The sequence below is a fragment of the Oncorhynchus clarkii genome, chromosome 1, assembly GCF_045791955.1.
Source record: "Oncorhynchus clarkii lewisi isolate Uvic-CL-2024 chromosome 1, UVic_Ocla_1.0, whole genome shotgun sequence".
NCBI classification, from domain to species: Eukaryota; Metazoa; Chordata; class Actinopteri; order Salmoniformes; family Salmonidae; genus Oncorhynchus; species Oncorhynchus clarkii.
This window is the reverse complement of record NC_092147.1, coordinates 12491015-12508771: the sequence shown is the minus strand read 5'-3', so window position 1 is coordinate 12508771 and position 17757 is coordinate 12491015. Positions and strand designations below refer to the sequence as shown.

The window sequence follows — 17757 nt, the reverse complement described above, 5'->3', positions numbered from 1 at the left end:
CAAAGTGGAGTCGCAATTAAACGGCTCAGACACGAGAGGTATGTGGCAGGGTCTACAGTCAATCACGGACTACAAAAGGAAAACCGGCCCCTTCGTGGACCATGATGTCTTGCTCCCAGACAAACTAAACAACTTCTTTGCTCGCTTTGAAGACAACACAGTGCCACTGACACAGCCCGCTACCAAAACCTGTGGGCTCTCCTTCACTGCAGCCAACGTGAGTAAAACATTTAAACGTGTTAACCCTCGCAAGGCTGCCGGCCCAGACGGCATCCCCAGCCGCGTCCTCAGAGCATGTGCATACCAGCTGGCTGGTGTGTTTACGGACATATTCAATCAATCCTTATCCCAGTCCGCTGTTCCCACATGCTTCAAGAGGGCCACCATTGTTCCTTTTCCCAAGAAAGCGAAGGTAACTGAGCTAAATGACTATCGCCCCATAGCACTCACTTCCGTCATCATGAAGTGCTTTGAGAGACTCACCAAGGACCATATCACCTTCATCCTAACCTGACACCCTAGACCCACTCCAATTTGCTTACCGCCCCAATAGGTCCACAGACGACGCTATCGCAATCACACTGCACACTGCCCTAACCCATCTGGGCAAGAGGAATACCTATGTAAGAATGCTGTTCATCGACTACAGCTCAGCATTTAACACCATAGTACCCTCCAAACTCGTCATTAAGCTCAAGACCCTGGGTCTCAACCCCGCCCTGTGCAACTGGGTCCTGGACTTCCTGACGGGCCGCCCCCAGGTGGTGAGGGTAGGTATCAACATCTCAACCCCGCTGATCCTCAACACTGGGGCCCCACAAGGGTGCGTTCTCAGCCCTCTCCTGTACTCCCTGTTCACCCATGACTACATGGCCATGCACGCCTCTAACTCAATCATCAAGTTTGCAGACAACACTACAGTGGTAAGCTTGATTACCGACAACGACGAGACGACCTACAGGGAGGAGGTGAGGGTCCTCGGAGTGTGGTGTCAGGAAAATAACCTCACACTCAATGTCAACAAAACAGAAGAGATGATTGTGGACTTCAGGAAACAGCAGAGGGAGCAGCCCCCTATCCACATCAACGGGACAGTAGTGGAGAAGGTGGAAAGTTTTAAGTTCCTCGGCGTTCACATCACGGACAAACTGAAATGGTCCACCCACACAGACAGCGTGGTGAAGATGGAGCAGCAGTGCCTCTTCAACCTCAGGAGGCTGAAGAAATTTGGCTTGTCACCAAAAACACACATCCTGCCGGGCTGCATCGCCGCCTGGTACGGAAACTGCTCCGCCCACAACCGCAAGGCTCTCCAGAGGGTAGTGAGGTCTGCACATTGCATCACCGGGGGCAAACTACCTGCCCTCCAGGACACCTACACCACCCGATGTCACAGGAAGGCCAAAAAGATCATCAAGGACATGAAACCACCCGAGCCACTGCCTGTTCATCCCTCTATCATCCAGAAGGTGAGGTCAGTACAGGTGCATCAAAGCGGGGACCGAGAGACTGAAAAACAGCTTCTATCTCAAGGCCATCAGACTGTTAAACAGCCACCACTAACATTGAGTGGCTGCTGCGAACATACTGACTCATCTCTAGCCACTTTAATAATGAAACATTTATGTAATAAATGTATCACTAACCACTTTAAACAATGCCACTTTATATAATGTTTAATACCCTACATTACTCATCTCATATGTATAAACTCTACTCTATACCATCTACTGCATCTTGCCTATGCAGGTAGTTGTTGTGAAATTGTTAGGTTAGATTACTTGTTAGGTATTACTACCTAACGGAACTAGAAGCACAAGCATTTCACTACACTCACATTCACATCTGCTAACCATGTGTATGTGACAAATAAAATTTGATTTGACAGTAAACAAATTTGTGCACAACATTGTAGAGAAATAAGCTTTTTGTGCATATGGAACATTTCTGGGATCTTTTATTTTCAGCTCATGAAACATGGGACCAACACTTTACATGTTGCGTTTATATTTTTGTTCAGTATAAATGGAGTGTCTCGGATTTACCTATAGAATACGAAATGCTCTGAGACCAGGTTTCAACCCACTTCGTGGTCATATTTTCACGGGCAGATATTGGGTAGAAGTAAACCCCTTCTCTTCGCCTGTGCAGCTCTGGCTAAAAGCATATCTCCTACAAATCATGCCTGAGTTGGGTGTGGTAGTCCTGAGAAATAAACCAGTCCTACATTAATCATCCCACATGATTTTACTATTTACCTTGTAATACTCTACAACCAAACTACACATACCGAGTCCTCTGCCCTTGGGTCGTCATTAATTACCCCAGCCACAAAGTCGTACTCACCGCCTATTTCTACAATTTATCTTCTTAAAATCTGATTTTAAACCTATCCCTAACCGCAAACCTTAACCTAATCACACTGCTATGTTTATGCCTAACCGTAACTTTAAATAAATACCAAAAAGCTTTAAAAAATAACGATAGGCCAATAGCCAATTTTGACTTTGTGGCTGTAGTAACTAGTGGAAACCCCTTGCCCTTGTCCTCATTCTCGCATTGTAAGTGGTTGACGTACTTGTCAATCCAGTTATTGTTGCCGGCCCATACATAGCAAGATTGTGTGTGGACGTAAACTATCTGGATTTTCATGGATCACGCAGTTTAACGTACGTTTAAGTAGTTTTTTTCCCTTAAATGATCAATGTCTATTTGTTTATATTAATATAAATGTGTTTTATGTACATTCACTTAGAATGAAATAACTGATTTAGGGCTATATACATGCCAAGGACAGACTGTCACTGGATATAGTCAGATAATAACAACATTATTAGCTATGTGGACATACCAGCCCATTTTATTTAGGGTTTTAGTCAAATGTGTTGTTTAACATACTGTAGTCTAGAGTCAAATTATTTGGCAATTAGTGTTTTAATTTGAATAGCTATTAAGAATGAAGTACAGTCTATATTGTTACGTTTGGACAGCTTGTTCTTTTTGAAATACAAACCATAATAAATCCGCTCCCAGTTTTCGGTTCCCTTTATCCAACAATTAGCAAAATTATACAACAATGTAGGAATAGTTTCACTTAGTTTACAGTTCCTCCCCACTTCCTCTTTTGGCAACATCGCGGTCTGAGTGAACCTTTTTAGTCTCTCGCGTATTACAATCGATCGATGGATTTTCTCATGAATAAAACCTTGTTGTGTGCGAACATAATCAACTTTAAGCGTCAAGTAAAATGTTTAAAGGACTAGTGCCCAATGTTTTCGCATTCCGGGGATTGATAGTTAAACATTACCCTGTTCTTACGCTAAACATTACCCTGTTCTTACGCAACAGTTTTCAATGATCTGATTCTTGTTGCAGCCACAATACAGTCTGTTCCACTCAGAGGATACAACTATGCAATTTAAACACACACGCAATATACAGTTGAAGTTGGAAGTTTACATACACCTTAGCCAAATACATTTAAACTCAGGTTTTCACAATTCCTGACATTTAATCCTAGTAAAAATCCCTGTTTTAGGTCAGTTAGGATCACCACTTTATTTTAAGAATGTGAAATGTCAGAATAATAGAATAATATAATTATTTATTTCAGCTTTTATTTCTTTCATCACATTCCCAGTGGGTCAAAAGTTTACATACACTCAATTACTATTTGGTGGCATTCCCTTTACATTGTTTATCTTGGGTCTAATGTTTCGGACAGCCTTCCCACAATAATTTGGGTGAATTTTGGCCAATTCCTCCTGACAGAGCTGGTGTAAACTTTTCAGTTCTGCCCACAAATGTTCTACTGGATTGAGGTCAGGGCTTTGTGATGGCCACTCCAATACCTTGACTCTGTTGTCCTTAAGCCACTTTGGAAGTATGTATGGGGTCATTGTCCATTTGGAAGACTAATTTGCGACCAATCTTTAACTTACTGACTGATGTCTTGAGATGTTGCTTCAATATATTCACATAATTTTTCTGCCTCATGATGCCATCTATTTTGTGAAGTGCACCAGTCCCTCCTCAGCAAAGCACCCCCACAACATGATGCTGCCACCCCCGTGCTTCACGGTTGGCATGGTGTTCTTCGACTTGCAAGCCTCCCCCTTTTTCCACCAAACATAACCATGGTCATTATGACCAAACAGTTCTATTTTTGTTTCATCAGACCAGAGGACATTTCTCCAAAAAGTATGATCTTTGTCCCCATGTGCAGTTGCAAACCGTAGTCTGGCTTTTTTTATGGCGGTTTTGGAGCAGTGGCTTCTTCCTTGCTGAGCGTCCTTTCAGGTTATGTCGATATAGGACTCGTTTTACTGTGGATATAGACACTTTTGTACCTGTTTCCTCCAGCATCTTCACAAGGTCCTTTGCTGTTGTTCTGGGATTGATTTGCACTTTTCGCACCAAAGTACGTTCATCTCTAGGAGAAAGAACGCGTCTCCTTTCTGGGCGGTATGACGGCTGCGTGGTCCCATGGTGTTTATACTTGCATACTATTGATTGTACAGATGAACGTGGTACCTTTAGGCGTTTGGAAATTGCTCCCAAGGATGAACCACATTTTTTGCAGACTGGCTGATTTTCTTGGTTGATTTCTTTTGATTTTCCCATGATGTCAAGCAAAGAGGCACTGAGTTTGAAGGTAGGTCTTGAAATACATCCACAGGTACACCTCCAATTGATTCCAATGATGTCAATTAGCCTATCAGAAGCTTCTAAAGCCATGACATCATTTTCTGGAATTTTCCAAGCTGTTTAAAGGCACAGACAACTTAGTGTAATTATTAAACTTCCGACCCACTGGAATTGTGATACAGTGAACAATAAGTGAAATAATCTGTCTTTAAACAATTGTTAGAAAATTACTTTAGATGTCCTAAACAACTTACCAAAACTATAGTTTGTTAACAAGACATTTTTGGAGTGGTTGAAAAACTAGTTTTAATGACTCCAACCCAAGTGTATGTTAACTTCCGACTTCAACTGTGTATAATACAGTGCACATTTGCAGCCATCACATTAAACTGCGTTACTAGGCTAAGATAGATAGAGAGAGAAAGAACGTTGATAAAAAAAGAAAGGAAGAACCAAAATAAAAGACAGTTGAATTAAGAAGTCTGATACGTTATTTTAGAATTGGCCTGAAGGTTGGATTGCATATTTTATAGACATTTTGCCTTTGTAGCCTGAGTGCCAACCTAATAATATCCACTTCACCTATCGTAGATAAGACTAAGCAAAACTCTCAGTACAGTAAATGATAGGTGTGGAGGTGAGGCAATGGATGCTGTGGTAAATGGAAGAATCTCTATGTAACCTAACATGCTGACCACACCACCTGCGTTGCCTGCAAGAACGTTGCAAAATAAATGTACACATACATGTTATTCAATAATTTCATCCAAAACGCTCGTGCACGTCAACTGGTGTCTGAGTAGCCAGGCGCTAAAATAGAATTTGGCAAGTCCAGTTGGTGGTGGTAATGCACCTTAAAGTTGGTTGCCAACCGCCATATAAAGTCCACAGAAGAAGAAGACTGAAGGAGGAGAGATTACTAGAAACTAACTAGGTTTCACCTTTTAACTCAAAATGAGTCAAAATTCTACAAAGTTCCAGAAAAAAAGGACCTTGTGCATTTCAGGTAAAATAACAACCCAATGTTTATATCCCAGGACATATTCGCTAGCTGGCTAAATGTCCATAAATGTTTCATGGGTTTCGATCTGTCCCAAATTAATATAGTTGGTTCGGAGTTTGTTTTGATATTTCAATCTGCGTGTCTAGATGGACAAAATCAACATGTGTGTTATGGTGCACGCGGACGCATGCACGTGCCCAGTTTAGTCAGCATGTGACGTAGCAGGCATAACGGAAACACCTGAGCAGCATTTCATTTTTTATGGCCCTGTCGTGGAAGGTTATCTTCTGCTCTGGAGAACCAATCCAGTAAATGTGGAGGAGGAGTTACATGCTGACTACACTGGGCGTCCGTGTGCGCCATCTTGCACATGTTGATTTTGTCCATCCACACAGGATGAGATCAGGACATGCAGTTTGAAATATCAAAAATAACTCTGAACCAACTATATTAATGGGGACAGGAAGAAACACATGAGACATTCATGGACATTTAGATAGCTAGCTTGCTGTTGCCAGCTAATTTGTCCTGGGATATAAACATTGGATTGTTATTTTCCCTGCCCCAATGCATAGTACCAACTGTAAAGTTCGGTGGAGGAGGAATAATGGCCTGGGGCTGTTTTTCATGGTTCAGGCTCCTTAGTTCCAGTGAAGGGAAATCTTAATGCTACAACATACAATGACATTCTAGACTATTCTATGCTTCCAACTTTGTGGCAACAGTTTGGGGAAGGCCCTTTCCTCTTTCAACATAACAAGGTAATTGTTTTTTATTTATTTAAACATTATTTAACTAGGCAAGTTAGTTAAGAACAAATTCTTATTTGCAATGAAGGCCTACCGGGGAACAGTGGGTTAACTGCCTTGTTCAGGGGTAGAACAACAGATTTTTACCTTGTCAGCTCAGGGATTTGACCCAGCAACCTTTCGTTTAATGGCCCACGCTCTAACCACTAGGGTACCTGCCACCCCAATGCCCCCGTGCAATGCCCCCTGTGCAATGCCCCCGTGCATTGCCCCCGTGCACAAAGTGAGGTCTATACAGAAATGGTTTGTCGAAATCGGTGTGGAAGAATTTGACTGACCTGCACAGAGCCCTGACCTCAATCCCATCGAACACCTTTGGGATGAATTGGAACACCGACTGCTAGCCAGGCCTAATTGCCCAACATCAGTGCCCTACCTCACTAATGCTCTTGTGGCTGAATGGAAACAAGTCCCCGCAGCAATGTTCCAACATCTAGTGGAAAGCCTTCCATATTAACACCTCCATATTAACGCCCATGATTTTGGAATGAGATGTTCGACGAGGAGGTGACATACTTTTGGCCATGTAATGTATGTGTACATTTATTTTGCCACACTCGCACACGCAACGTGCTGGTGTGGCCAGTATGTAAAGGTGGCGTGTTGCCTGGTTTCGCTTTGTTAATACAACGTTTCTAAAAACCATAGGTGGAACTTGCGAAACAGACTAAACAGACCAGGCCGGGGTTTGGAGTTTGAGAAGTCAATGAGTGAAGTGAAAAATGATTCCTTTGTTAATTTTCTTGAAATCTAAAGGCACGACCTAGATTTGAGCAAATGACTTAACTAGTTGAACATCTTAATACTCCAACCTCGTGAACGTGACAAACTGACACTTTTTCATTTTTGTCCAAAACAACTTATATCGAAGAAGTGCTTTTGATTTGACGGCCTGCACATGCTCAGTTCAGTGCGAGATGACCATTAAACCCGCTGACGTGTTTCTACGCATGAGCTTAGCAAGCCAACGTGGTCATGACGTTCACCTACAAGTGTGATCAGGGATTTCACCTGGAGAAGCAGTTTCTGCCTATCTTCATACTGTACAATATTTGTTGTTAACGTCCAAATGTGGTAGTTGCGTCACAGGATCTCTTTCCATTTCCCATGAAAACCAGATGCAGCTGTTTGTTCTGGCCTCGCAGAGGGTGATCTCTATGCAACCAGGCAGCCAAGAACACCATATTCAGAATTCAAGAACACCATATTCAGAATCCAAGAACACCATATTCAGAATCCAAGAACACCATATTTAGAATCCAAGAACACCATATTCAGAATCCAAGAACACCATATTCAGAATCCAAGAACACCATATTCAGAATCCAAGAACACCATATTTAGAATCCAAGAACACCATATTCAGAATCCAAGAATACCATATTCAAAATCCAAGAATACCATATTCTAAAAGTGAGTTCCCTGTGGAACTCATAGAAAGCTCATCTATTTCTTTCTCAGACTTGTCTTGAGGTAACACTGAGCTCACAGGCTTATGTACCAGAATCAAATATTTTATTTTTTTTAGCCACGACCAAGGTAGGTGGAGTTCAAACCACAAGTTGGGAAACACAGCATGGTCTCCAGCGGTGCTTAGAAATGTGTAATGAAAGTGTGTGTGTGTGTGTTTGACTGTATGTGTGTGTTTGCATGCATGTGTGTGTGTGATATAGTGAGTGAATGACAGATAGAATGAGAAAGGGATGTAGTACTGAGATGTTGGGCTGGTCCATTTTTAGCCCAGTCGGATTGTCTAAATTGTCTAAATGATCATTATGTAGCTAATAATGGGGGTAGATTTTTGGTCCCAGTCCGCCCGCCCGCGTGTGTGTGTGTGTCAGTACATGCTTGTCTTTTGTTCCTGACTGTCCATCTGATTCTCTGATTCAGCAGACTGTGTATCACCCCGTGACCTGGTTGCCATAGAGCCAGTCGGACCATGGCCGGCGGTGTGGGGGAGAGCCAGCTTCAGAGGATTATCAGAGATCTGCATGGTACACTGCCATTGTGTGTTTTTGTGTGCGTGTGCGTGACTGCGTGTGACTTCTCGCGTGTCGGTCCCTTTGTAACAACCAGTGCGTGCGGGCCTGTGTGATAGTTACAGGGGTAGACCACCACTGTCGGCTGACATCGAGAGTCAGAGAGGGAGAGAAAGATAGAAAGAGAGTAGGATCACAGAGGTAGAGAAAGTGACAGAAGGGTTGCAGTGGCCTCGATGTAACTGGCTTGGCCTCGGCTTCAAGCCCGACAGCATTTCTTTCCACACATTGGTTGTCCGGTCTCCTCATTGGGACGACATCATGGAGCCGACCCTCTCCCCCAGTCCCCGGGGTGTACCCCCCAGGGTGTGGCTGGGGCGACAGAGAGGCCCTGTCAGCATGCAGCGAGAGAGAGAGGGGGTGCTTAGCCTCAGGGTGCACCCGTCACGGGTGTCTTTCCTGTTTTTACGCTGGATGAGAGGCAAGTGGGTAATTGTACTGAGCTGGGATGTGTGAGGAAGGGGTCATCTGTGTGGAGTTAGAGGTTGTGGGTAGGGGTTGGGGAGACATGCCTGGGTGGATATACTGGGCTTTTGACTCCATCTGGTTTGACCTGTATATGACCTGGAAACCATTGAAATGTATCCAGGGCACTGTGAGGATATTACATCTGACTGTGTGTACTGTATTTTTGGTACATTGTAATGGTTTCTAGAAATTTTAGGGTTTCTGTGCCCACTTAAAACGTTCCACAGATACTGTGCCTATTGGCCTAGATCGATTTACGTTTTTTTTTGTTTAGTTCAGGAGAAAGAGGCTACCAAGTCAGGGACGATCACAGTAATGTGTTTCTCTCAACAGGTAAAGCTCGTGTAGTAGAAACTCAGTTCCTGTCAGCTGTGTATGAGTGAGGGGAATACTTGTGTAACGTCGATGTACAGTACCAGTCAAAAGTTTGGACACACCTACTCGTTCCAGGGTTTTTCTTTATTTTTTACTATTTTCTACATTCTACAATAATAGTGAAGACATCAAAACTATGAAATACCACATATGGAACCATGTAGGAACCAAAAAAGTGTTAAACAAATCAAAATATATTTTATATTTGATATTCTTCAAAGTAGCCACCCTTTACCTTGATGACAGCTTTGCACACTCTTGGCATTCTCTCAACCAGCTTCATGAGGTAGTCACCTGGAATCCATTTCAATTAACAGGTGTGCCTTGTTAAAAGTGAATTTGTGGAATTTCTTTCCTTAATGCATTTGAGCCAATCAGTTGTGTTGTGACAAGATAGCGGTGATATACAGAAGACAGCCCTATTTGGTAAAATATCAAGTCCACGTTATGGCAAGAACAGCTGTGCTGATTCAGATGACCTGGCCTTCGCAATCACCCGACCTCAACCCAATTGAGATGGTTTGGGATGAGTTGGACCGCAGAGTGAAGGAAAAGCAGCCAACAAGTGCTCATCGTATGTGGGAACTCCTTCAGGACTTTTGGAAGCTGGTTGAGAGAATGCCAAGAGTGTGCAAAGCTGTCATTAAGGCGAAGGGTAGCTACTTTGAAGAATCTCAAATATAAAATATATTTTGATTTGTTTAACACTTTTTTGGTTGCTACATGATTACATATGTGCTATTTCATAGCTTTATGTCTTCACTATTATTCTACAATGTAGAACATTGTATAAATAGAGGAAAAACATGTCGCTCTCGCTCTCTCTCTCTCTCTCTCTCTCTCTCTCTTGTCCTCTCTCTGAACCACAGATGCTGTTGCTGAGCTCACTAAAGAGTACAGGGAGAATGGGGAGCCAATCACAGATGATAGTCCCAATCTGCAGAAATTCTCCTACAAACTGGAGTACCTTCTACAGGTGAGTCACTCACTGTTCATAGACAGTGGTATAGTACGAACAGTGTTTTCCCTTTCTTTAGGCGGGACCAAGGCCCCAAAGCAACATCCAGGACTGGTTAATTAATCAAAACATCTATAGATCAATACGTTTTTTTTTCCTACCAGACACAGATTAAGCAACATGCTTTTCAATCCAGGATTAGGTGTAATCTGTGTCCAGGAAACCGCCGCACAGAGTCCAAGTAAAATCAAGGCCAACCTGCTATGCTCACCAATATGGCATTGTTCAGATCTCTGTACAGTAGGTCACATACAATTTGTCGTTAACACGTCATCTACGCTTTTCAGTTTGACCAGAAGGAGAAGACAACATTTCTTGGCACCAGAAAAGACTACTGGGATTATTTCAGCGACTGTCTGGCCAAGATCAAAGGAGCCAACGATGGTATCCGCTTTGTCAAATCCATCCCTGAGGTATTGAGATCAGCACTTTTAAAGGTCAATTATAAGGATTGTCAACTGTTATTACACAATGTATAGTAGTAATTCATACATAATGACGTTCTATCTTTAGAGTTCTTTACCACTTTTTTATGGGTCACAGCAAACATATCTGAAGTTATGTATACCATTACAGTTTCACCAAATGTGAAATAATGAAGGAACAAATTAACTGTATCTACAAATGATCTACCAAATCTACTTTGACGCATATTTCCCTTGTGTGATGAAACGGATAATACTCCTGACATTGCAGCTGTCACGGATTGCATAATTAACATAGATGCATTCAATTGTCAGTCTCAGTGATAAGTAGTTATAAGGGCATGGGGGAATTTAGCATTCTGCCGGGTAGTGGATACTAGCCATGAAAAACAAATCCTATTTGTTAACAGGATCTACACAACAGATTTAGTTGAATATGGATGATTGATTATAGACCACTTTTGAGGAATGAAAATGTCTGACGAACTCTGATTTTAACTATCACCTTTAATGGACACATTCAGGAAACATACGCTAGTTTAAGGCCTCATTGGCAGAGGAACAGCTATCACATATATTTGCTGTACAGCACTGTGAATATTTCCTGTACTTTTCCCTTCCAGCTGAAGACTTCTCTGGGGAAAGGCAGGGCTTTCATTCGTTACTCCCTGGTGCACCAGCGACTGGCCGACACGCTGCAGCAGTGCCTGATGAACCAAAGGGTGACCAGGTAAAACTCAACCCAGCACAGGATTCACAGGTCATTGGTTGAAATCCCTGCTGCAAAGAGGGGGTCAAGTCTCAAATAAATATCATACTTGGAAACTGCAAAGTGAGCAGACACTTTTCTTTTTCAAATCTCAAACCTGACCCCACTCCAGCAACAGTTTTAGCCTTTAAACATGGGTGCGTAGGTCATAGGTTCACGTCTGGGATAGTGTTTGGCTAAATGAAGGGACTTGTTTATGTTACAGACTACTATTCTGAAATCGATTGTTTCAAGTAAACAACGTCTCCTTCCTGATTCTTGTTAGCGCCTTTCATTTCTCTTTTCCTTTGTGGTGTTTTACTTCTGTAAACGTTTCCCTGTTCCTCAGGTGAGTAAAAACAGTGTGCTGGTTCTTATGTTGCCAAAGGTTACTGGAAGCAGTGTTCAGTGGGAGGGGAGTAGACGCTGTCTGACTCAGTATAGATACAGCATTTTGTACCAATCCGCTTCTCGAAAAGTTACTTCTCCCGTTGTACAGAACCACGTCTATATGCTCTATGTACTTGTGAAATGTACCTGTGTGTTTGTAAAAGGCATGTACATTAGTGCAAAAAAGTACTTTTTGTATGTGTCGAAGTGATTTAATATAAGGAACAATCCAAGTGTGTTAGTGAAGGTATTTCTATGTGAATGTATGCACATGTGTGTTGTTATGCCTATCTCTCAAATCATTTCCCTGTATATGCTTCTCTCCTTCTCCTTGCAGTGACTGGTACTATGCTCGCAGCCCCTTGCTGAAATCCCACCTCAGTGTTGACATCGTAAGTCACCTGTATGAGCTCAACGAGATCCAGTTTGACGTGGCTTCCAGGGGTCATGACCTTGACTCGTCCTGGCCCACCTTTGCACGGTAACCAATTGCAAAGTCATTATGTTTATAAATGCACCCCACACTCAAGATGCTGCGCATTGGATTGAGGAATTGATCAAATGTAGACACTTGGTGATGTCCCCTCATCACATGTGTGTTTTCTTATCTCCAGGAGGACACTGGGCATGCCCAACTCACCTGGCCACATGTGGAAACCACCCAGTCGCAGCTCCAGCATTAACAGCCTGGCCAGCACATACTCACAGGTACTGACACAGATCCTCAGAGCTTTTACTCTACTGGGACTAATATGGTTCTATAAGGAGCTAGTCATATCTTGTGAGATCATACAGTATTTCTAGTGAAGTCTTAACAATGTGTCAAGTCTGCAGTACTCACTCTAGTACCCTGTTTCTCTAATAACCCCCCCCCCCCCCTCCCCCAGCACGCTCATGAGTTCCCCGGCAGTCCTGAGTACGGCCCGGGCATGCTGAGCGAGCTGAACGAGTCGCTGCCTTCCGGCGTGGAGGTGAGCATGTTGGACGAGCTCCGCCTGGAGCTGGACCAGTCAGAGCTGAAGCAGCGGGAGCTCCAGGACAGGGTGCGCCTGATGGGGGAGGAGGGTGCTGAGCTCAAAGGCGTGGTGGGGGAGCTCCAGAGGCAGCTGGATGTGTCGCTGACCGCACAGGAGGAACAGCAGGGTATGCAAGGGACCCTGAAAGCCCTGGAGAGGCGTGAGGAGGCCTTGTCCCACGAGCTGGAGACCCTGAGGGCTGGGGAGAGGGCCAGGGAAGCAGAACAGCGCCACCTCCAGGAGAAGCTGGTGGCCGCAGAGGGGAAGAACGTAGAACTAATGGCCAAGCTGGACGGTGTGTTGGATGAGAAGGGCCAGCAGGTGACCAGCTATTTTGACTCAGCACAGAAGATCCACGAGCTGCTGGACAGACTGAAGGAGGCAGAGGGGGGGAAGATAGAGGCTCTGGCAGAGGGAGAGGATAGGAGGCGGCAGGCCGAGAAGCTGGCAAATGAGCTAAGGGTCAAGGAGGTGGCAGCAAAGGAGGATGAGGCCAAGCTGGAGGCGCTGTCAAAGTCTGCTGCAGAGGAGAAGTCTAAGTTCGCAGAGTGTGCAGAGGAGCAGTGTAACGCCATTGACAAGCTACAGGGGGCATTGACTTTGAGGGAGAAGGAGGCCAGCAACCTGCAGAGGCAGCTGCATGACCTCCAGAGTGCTCTGGAAGAAAGGGAGATACAGGCCGAGGAGGCCAGGGACAGGGCGCAGGAAGAGAAAGAGGAGATCCAGGGAAGCATGGGCAATCTGAAAGAAGCCTTGGAGGTGGAACTCCTCTACCTGAAGAAGCAGTTGAAGAGCAGAGAGGCGGAGCTGCTCTCCAGCACCCACAAGCTCCAGCACCTGGAGGTCCAGAGCCATAGCCTGACCACAGAGCGCGATGGCCTGAGCGCCAACCTCTCAGAACTGGAGTCCAGCGTCAGGGAGCAAGCCAATAGGATCGAGGAGTACAAGACCCAGTGCACCAACCTGATGGAGCTGAACGGGAAGTTGCTGGGCACAGTGAAGAGGAATGAGGAGCTGAAGAAGGAGCTGGCAGAAAGCCGGGTAGCCCTTGAGGGTGAGGTGGCTGCTCTGAGGGCCTCTGACAAGCAGTTGAGGAGCCAGCTGGACGACGCCAAAGTGACTGTGGATGAGAAGGACAGGAGGCTGCGGGAGGAGAACCGGGCCTTGGACGAGAGTCTGCAGAGGGCAGCCATGGCTGCCGAGGTGTCAGACGCCGCCGGTAAACGGCTGGAGCAGGAGAACCTAGGCCTGAGGGAGGAGCAGGCCACAGTGAGGGCGGCCCTGAGCTCCATGCAGGATGAGCTGAAGGCCATCCATGGGCAGATCGGAGAGCTGGAGAAGAGCTTGGGTCGGTCCCGCAGGAGTGAGGCCAGCCTGCAGGAGCAGCTCAAAGACCGGCAGGCCCAGCTCGAGAACAAGGAGAAAGGCTGTGTAGAGCTCCAGGCCAGGGTGGAGGCCCTAGAGGCCAGGGGTAGGGCACTGGAGAAGGCTAAGACAGATGCAGAAAAGGCCTGCGCCAAAAAGACAAAGCTGATAGAGAGGGTCACCACCGAGAAGCAAACGGTGGAGAGAACCCAGCTAGTGAGGAGCTCTGCCCAGGCCAAGGAGAGCCAGGAGATAACCGCCAAAATGACCATGGTAGAGGGCCAGCTGGAGGTGAACATGAAGGAAGTGACCAGGCTCCAGGCAGAAGTGTTGGATCTGAGGGTGCAGTTGAACACCTCTGCGGAGGACAGGATGAGGAGCCAGGCTCAGCTGGAGGTGACGGAGGCCCAGAGAGACGAACTCAGGACCCTAACGGAGCAGCTTAAAGCCCAGACCGAGGCACTCAACCAGAGGCACGTAGCCGAGCTCCTGCAGTGCAATGAGAGGGAAGAGGCACTGAGCAGGGAGCGTGACCGGGTGGAGGCAGCCACCCGGGCAGAATTGGCTGCCGCTGAGGCCTCCGTCAGAGGAGAGCTGGCCACACTCAAGACCCAGAACGAGAGGCTGGCCATGGAGAATGCTGAGACACGCGAGAGCCTCCACCGGGCCAATACAGAGATGGCAGAGCTTGGGATGACCATATGTAGACTGACGGCAGAAAGGGAGGAGGCCAAGGAAGGCTGGGCGGGGGAGGCAGGCAGGATAGGGGAGCTAGAAGAGCGGACGTCCAGGGAGGTGGAGCGGCAGGAGGCTTGCATGGCCGCCCTTCGCCAGGAGAACGGCAGCCTGAGAGAGGAGCTGAGGATGATGGAGAACCTTCCGGTAGCCATGCTGGAACTCCAGGAGAAGCTGGAGAAGGCGGAGGGCCAGGTGAGGAGCCTCAAAGACTCAAGTCGGGAGGAGATGGAGGCGGTCAAGTTCCAGATGAGCTCTGAGAGCATGAATCATCAGAACCAGATCAAGGTGAGTTTGACTGGAGTTCTGTGAAAAGCGTGTGCCTTGGGGGAATCCTGGACAGGAGCAAAATCATATCATTACGGCAGCACATGAAAGGGCAGTTTATGGTGTATTTCCACCCAGTGTTTACCCAAAAGTCTCAGACTTTTCTGTTTCCATCTGCGGGGGTCAGCACCCGTGTCTCACTGGGCCATGACTCATGCGGACCTGCTCTAACTTGGGGCCAAAGCCAGGCCACTGGTACTTTTCAGCTGACATTTAAATAACCATGTCTAACTGTGGACTTCAACACCCAGCGGAGGATGTTGATTCTGCTCTTCACAAGTCCTCACTGTCAGCCCTAGCTACGGAGACACAATTTCCCTAGTATATCATAAAGGTGTATGCACTAGTGTAACACTGGTGTTAGTCGAAAAGCAGCATTAAGAGCAATGTGATTAATAAAATAGTTAATAATTACTTGGCACCATTAGAACACCTGTGTGTTTTACTCTCCATTAGAACACCTGTGTGTTTTACTCTCCATTAGAACACCTGTGTGTTTTACTCTCCATTAGAACACCTGTGTGTTTTACTCTCCATTAGAACGCCTGTGTGTTTTACTCTCCATTAGAACACCTGTGTGTTTTACTGTCCATTAGAACACCTGTGTGTTTTACTCTCCATTAGAACACCTGTGTGTTTTACTCTCCATTAGAACACCTGTGTGTTTTACTCTCCATTAGAACACCTGTGTGTTTTACTCTCCATTAGAACGCCTGTGTGTTTTACTCTCCATTAGAACACCTGTGTGTTTTACTGTCCATTAGAACACCTGTGTGTTTTACTCTCCATTAGAACACCTGTGTGTTTTACTCTCCATTAGAACACCTGTGTGTTTTACTCTCCATTAGAACACCTGTGTGTTTTACTCTCCATTAGAATGCCTGTGTGTTTTACTCTCCATTAGAATGCCTGTGTGTTTTACTCTCCATTAGAACACCTGTGTGTTTTACTGTCCATTAGAACACCTGTGTGTTTTACTCTCCATTAGAACACCTGTGTGTTTTACTCTCCATTAGAACACCTGTGTGTTTTACTCTCCATTAGAACACCTGTGTGTTTTACTCTCCATTAGAACGCCTGTGTGTTTTACTCTCCATTAGAATGCCTGTGTATTTTACGCTCCATTAGAACACCTGTGTGTTTTACTCTCCATTTGAACACCTGTGTGTTTTACTCTCTATCTATCCAGAGTGTGAATGATGAGCTGGGGAAACTGAGAGTCCAGCTGCCAAAGGAGCAGGAAAGGGTGTCCGGTCTGGAGGCTAAAGTCTCAGAGTTAGAGGTCTGTATCTTCACCTCTTCACATTATTCACATACAGTGCATTCAGAAAGTATTCAGACCCCTTGTATTTTTCCAAATTTTGTTACAATACAGCCTTATTCTAAAATATATTAAATTGTTTTTTCTTCTTCATCAATCTACACACAATACCTCATAATGACAAAGAAAACACAGGTTTCAATAAATTGTTGCAAATTTACAATAAAAAACAACTGAAATGTTCACATTTACACAAGTATTACTCAGTACTTTGTTGAAGCACCTTTGGCAGTGATTACAGTCTTCAGTCTTCTTGGGTATGACGCTACGAACTTGGCACACCTGTATTTGGGGAGTTTCTCCCATTCTTCTCTGCAGATCATGTCAAGCTCTGTCAGGTTGAATGGGGAGCATCACTGCACAGCTATTTTCAGGTCTCTCCAGTTATGTTTGACCTGGTGCAGTGATGCTGGGCCACTCAAGGACATTCAGAGACTTGTCCCGAAGCCACTCCTTGGTTGTCTTGGCTGTGTGCTTAGGGTTGTTGTTCTGTTGGAAGGTGAGCCTTTGCCCCATTCTGAGGTCCTGAACAAAACATCCCCATAGCATGATGCTGCCACCACCATGCTTCACTGTAGGGATGGTGCCAGGTTTCCTCCAGACGTGACGCTTGGCATTCAGGCCAAAGAGTTAAATCTTGGTTTCATCAGACCAGAGAGTCTGGTCTGAGAGTCTTTAGGTGTCTTTTGGCAATATCCAAGTGGGCTGTCATGTGCCTTTTACTGAGGAGTGGCTTCCGGCTGGCCACTCTACAATAAAGGCCTGATTGGTGAAGTGCTGCTTCCTTCTGGAAGGTTCTCCCATCTCCACAGAGGAACTTTGGAGCTCTGTCTGAGTGACCATCGGGTTCTTGGTCACCTCCCTGACCAAGGCCCTTCTCCCCCGATTGCTCAGTTTGGCTGGGCGGCCAGCTCTAGGAAGAGTCTTTGTGGTTGCAAACTTCTTCCATTTAAGAATGATGGAGGCCACTGTGTTCTTGAGGACCTTCAATGCTGCAGACATTTTTTGTTACTCTTCCCCAGATCTGTGCCTCGACACAATCCTGTCTCGGGGCTCTACGGACAATTCCTT

The 17757-nt window shown here is 45.4% G+C and overlaps 1 protein-coding gene across 2 annotated transcripts in view; it reads left to right on the top strand.

The window, feature by feature from the left end:
• Positions 1–2544: 2544 nt before the first annotated feature.
• The window catches only part of LOC139423385 (FYVE and coiled-coil domain-containing protein 1-like), a 42633-nt gene continuing 27420 nt past the window's right edge, over positions 2545–17757 (top strand). Inside the window, exons 1-9 of one of the 2 annotated variants that reach the window (XM_071175098.1) lie at positions 2545–2669; positions 8353–8453; positions 10211–10317; positions 10647–10772; positions 11408–11514; positions 12260–12403; positions 12537–12630; positions 12810–15326; positions 16555–16647. In XM_071175098.1, coding sequence (XP_071031199.1) covers positions 8399–8453; positions 10211–10317; positions 10647–10772; positions 11408–11514; positions 12260–12403; positions 12537–12630; positions 12810–15326; positions 16555–16647 — 3243 coding nt within the window. In that variant the 5' untranslated portion in view covers positions 2545–2669; positions 8353–8398. Of the gene's footprint in view, positions 2670–8349; positions 8454–10210; positions 10318–10646; positions 10773–11407; positions 11515–12259; positions 12404–12536; positions 12631–12809; positions 15327–16554; positions 16648–17757 lie in introns of both variants that reach the window. The other variant, XM_071175124.1, reaches the window with a different exon arrangement.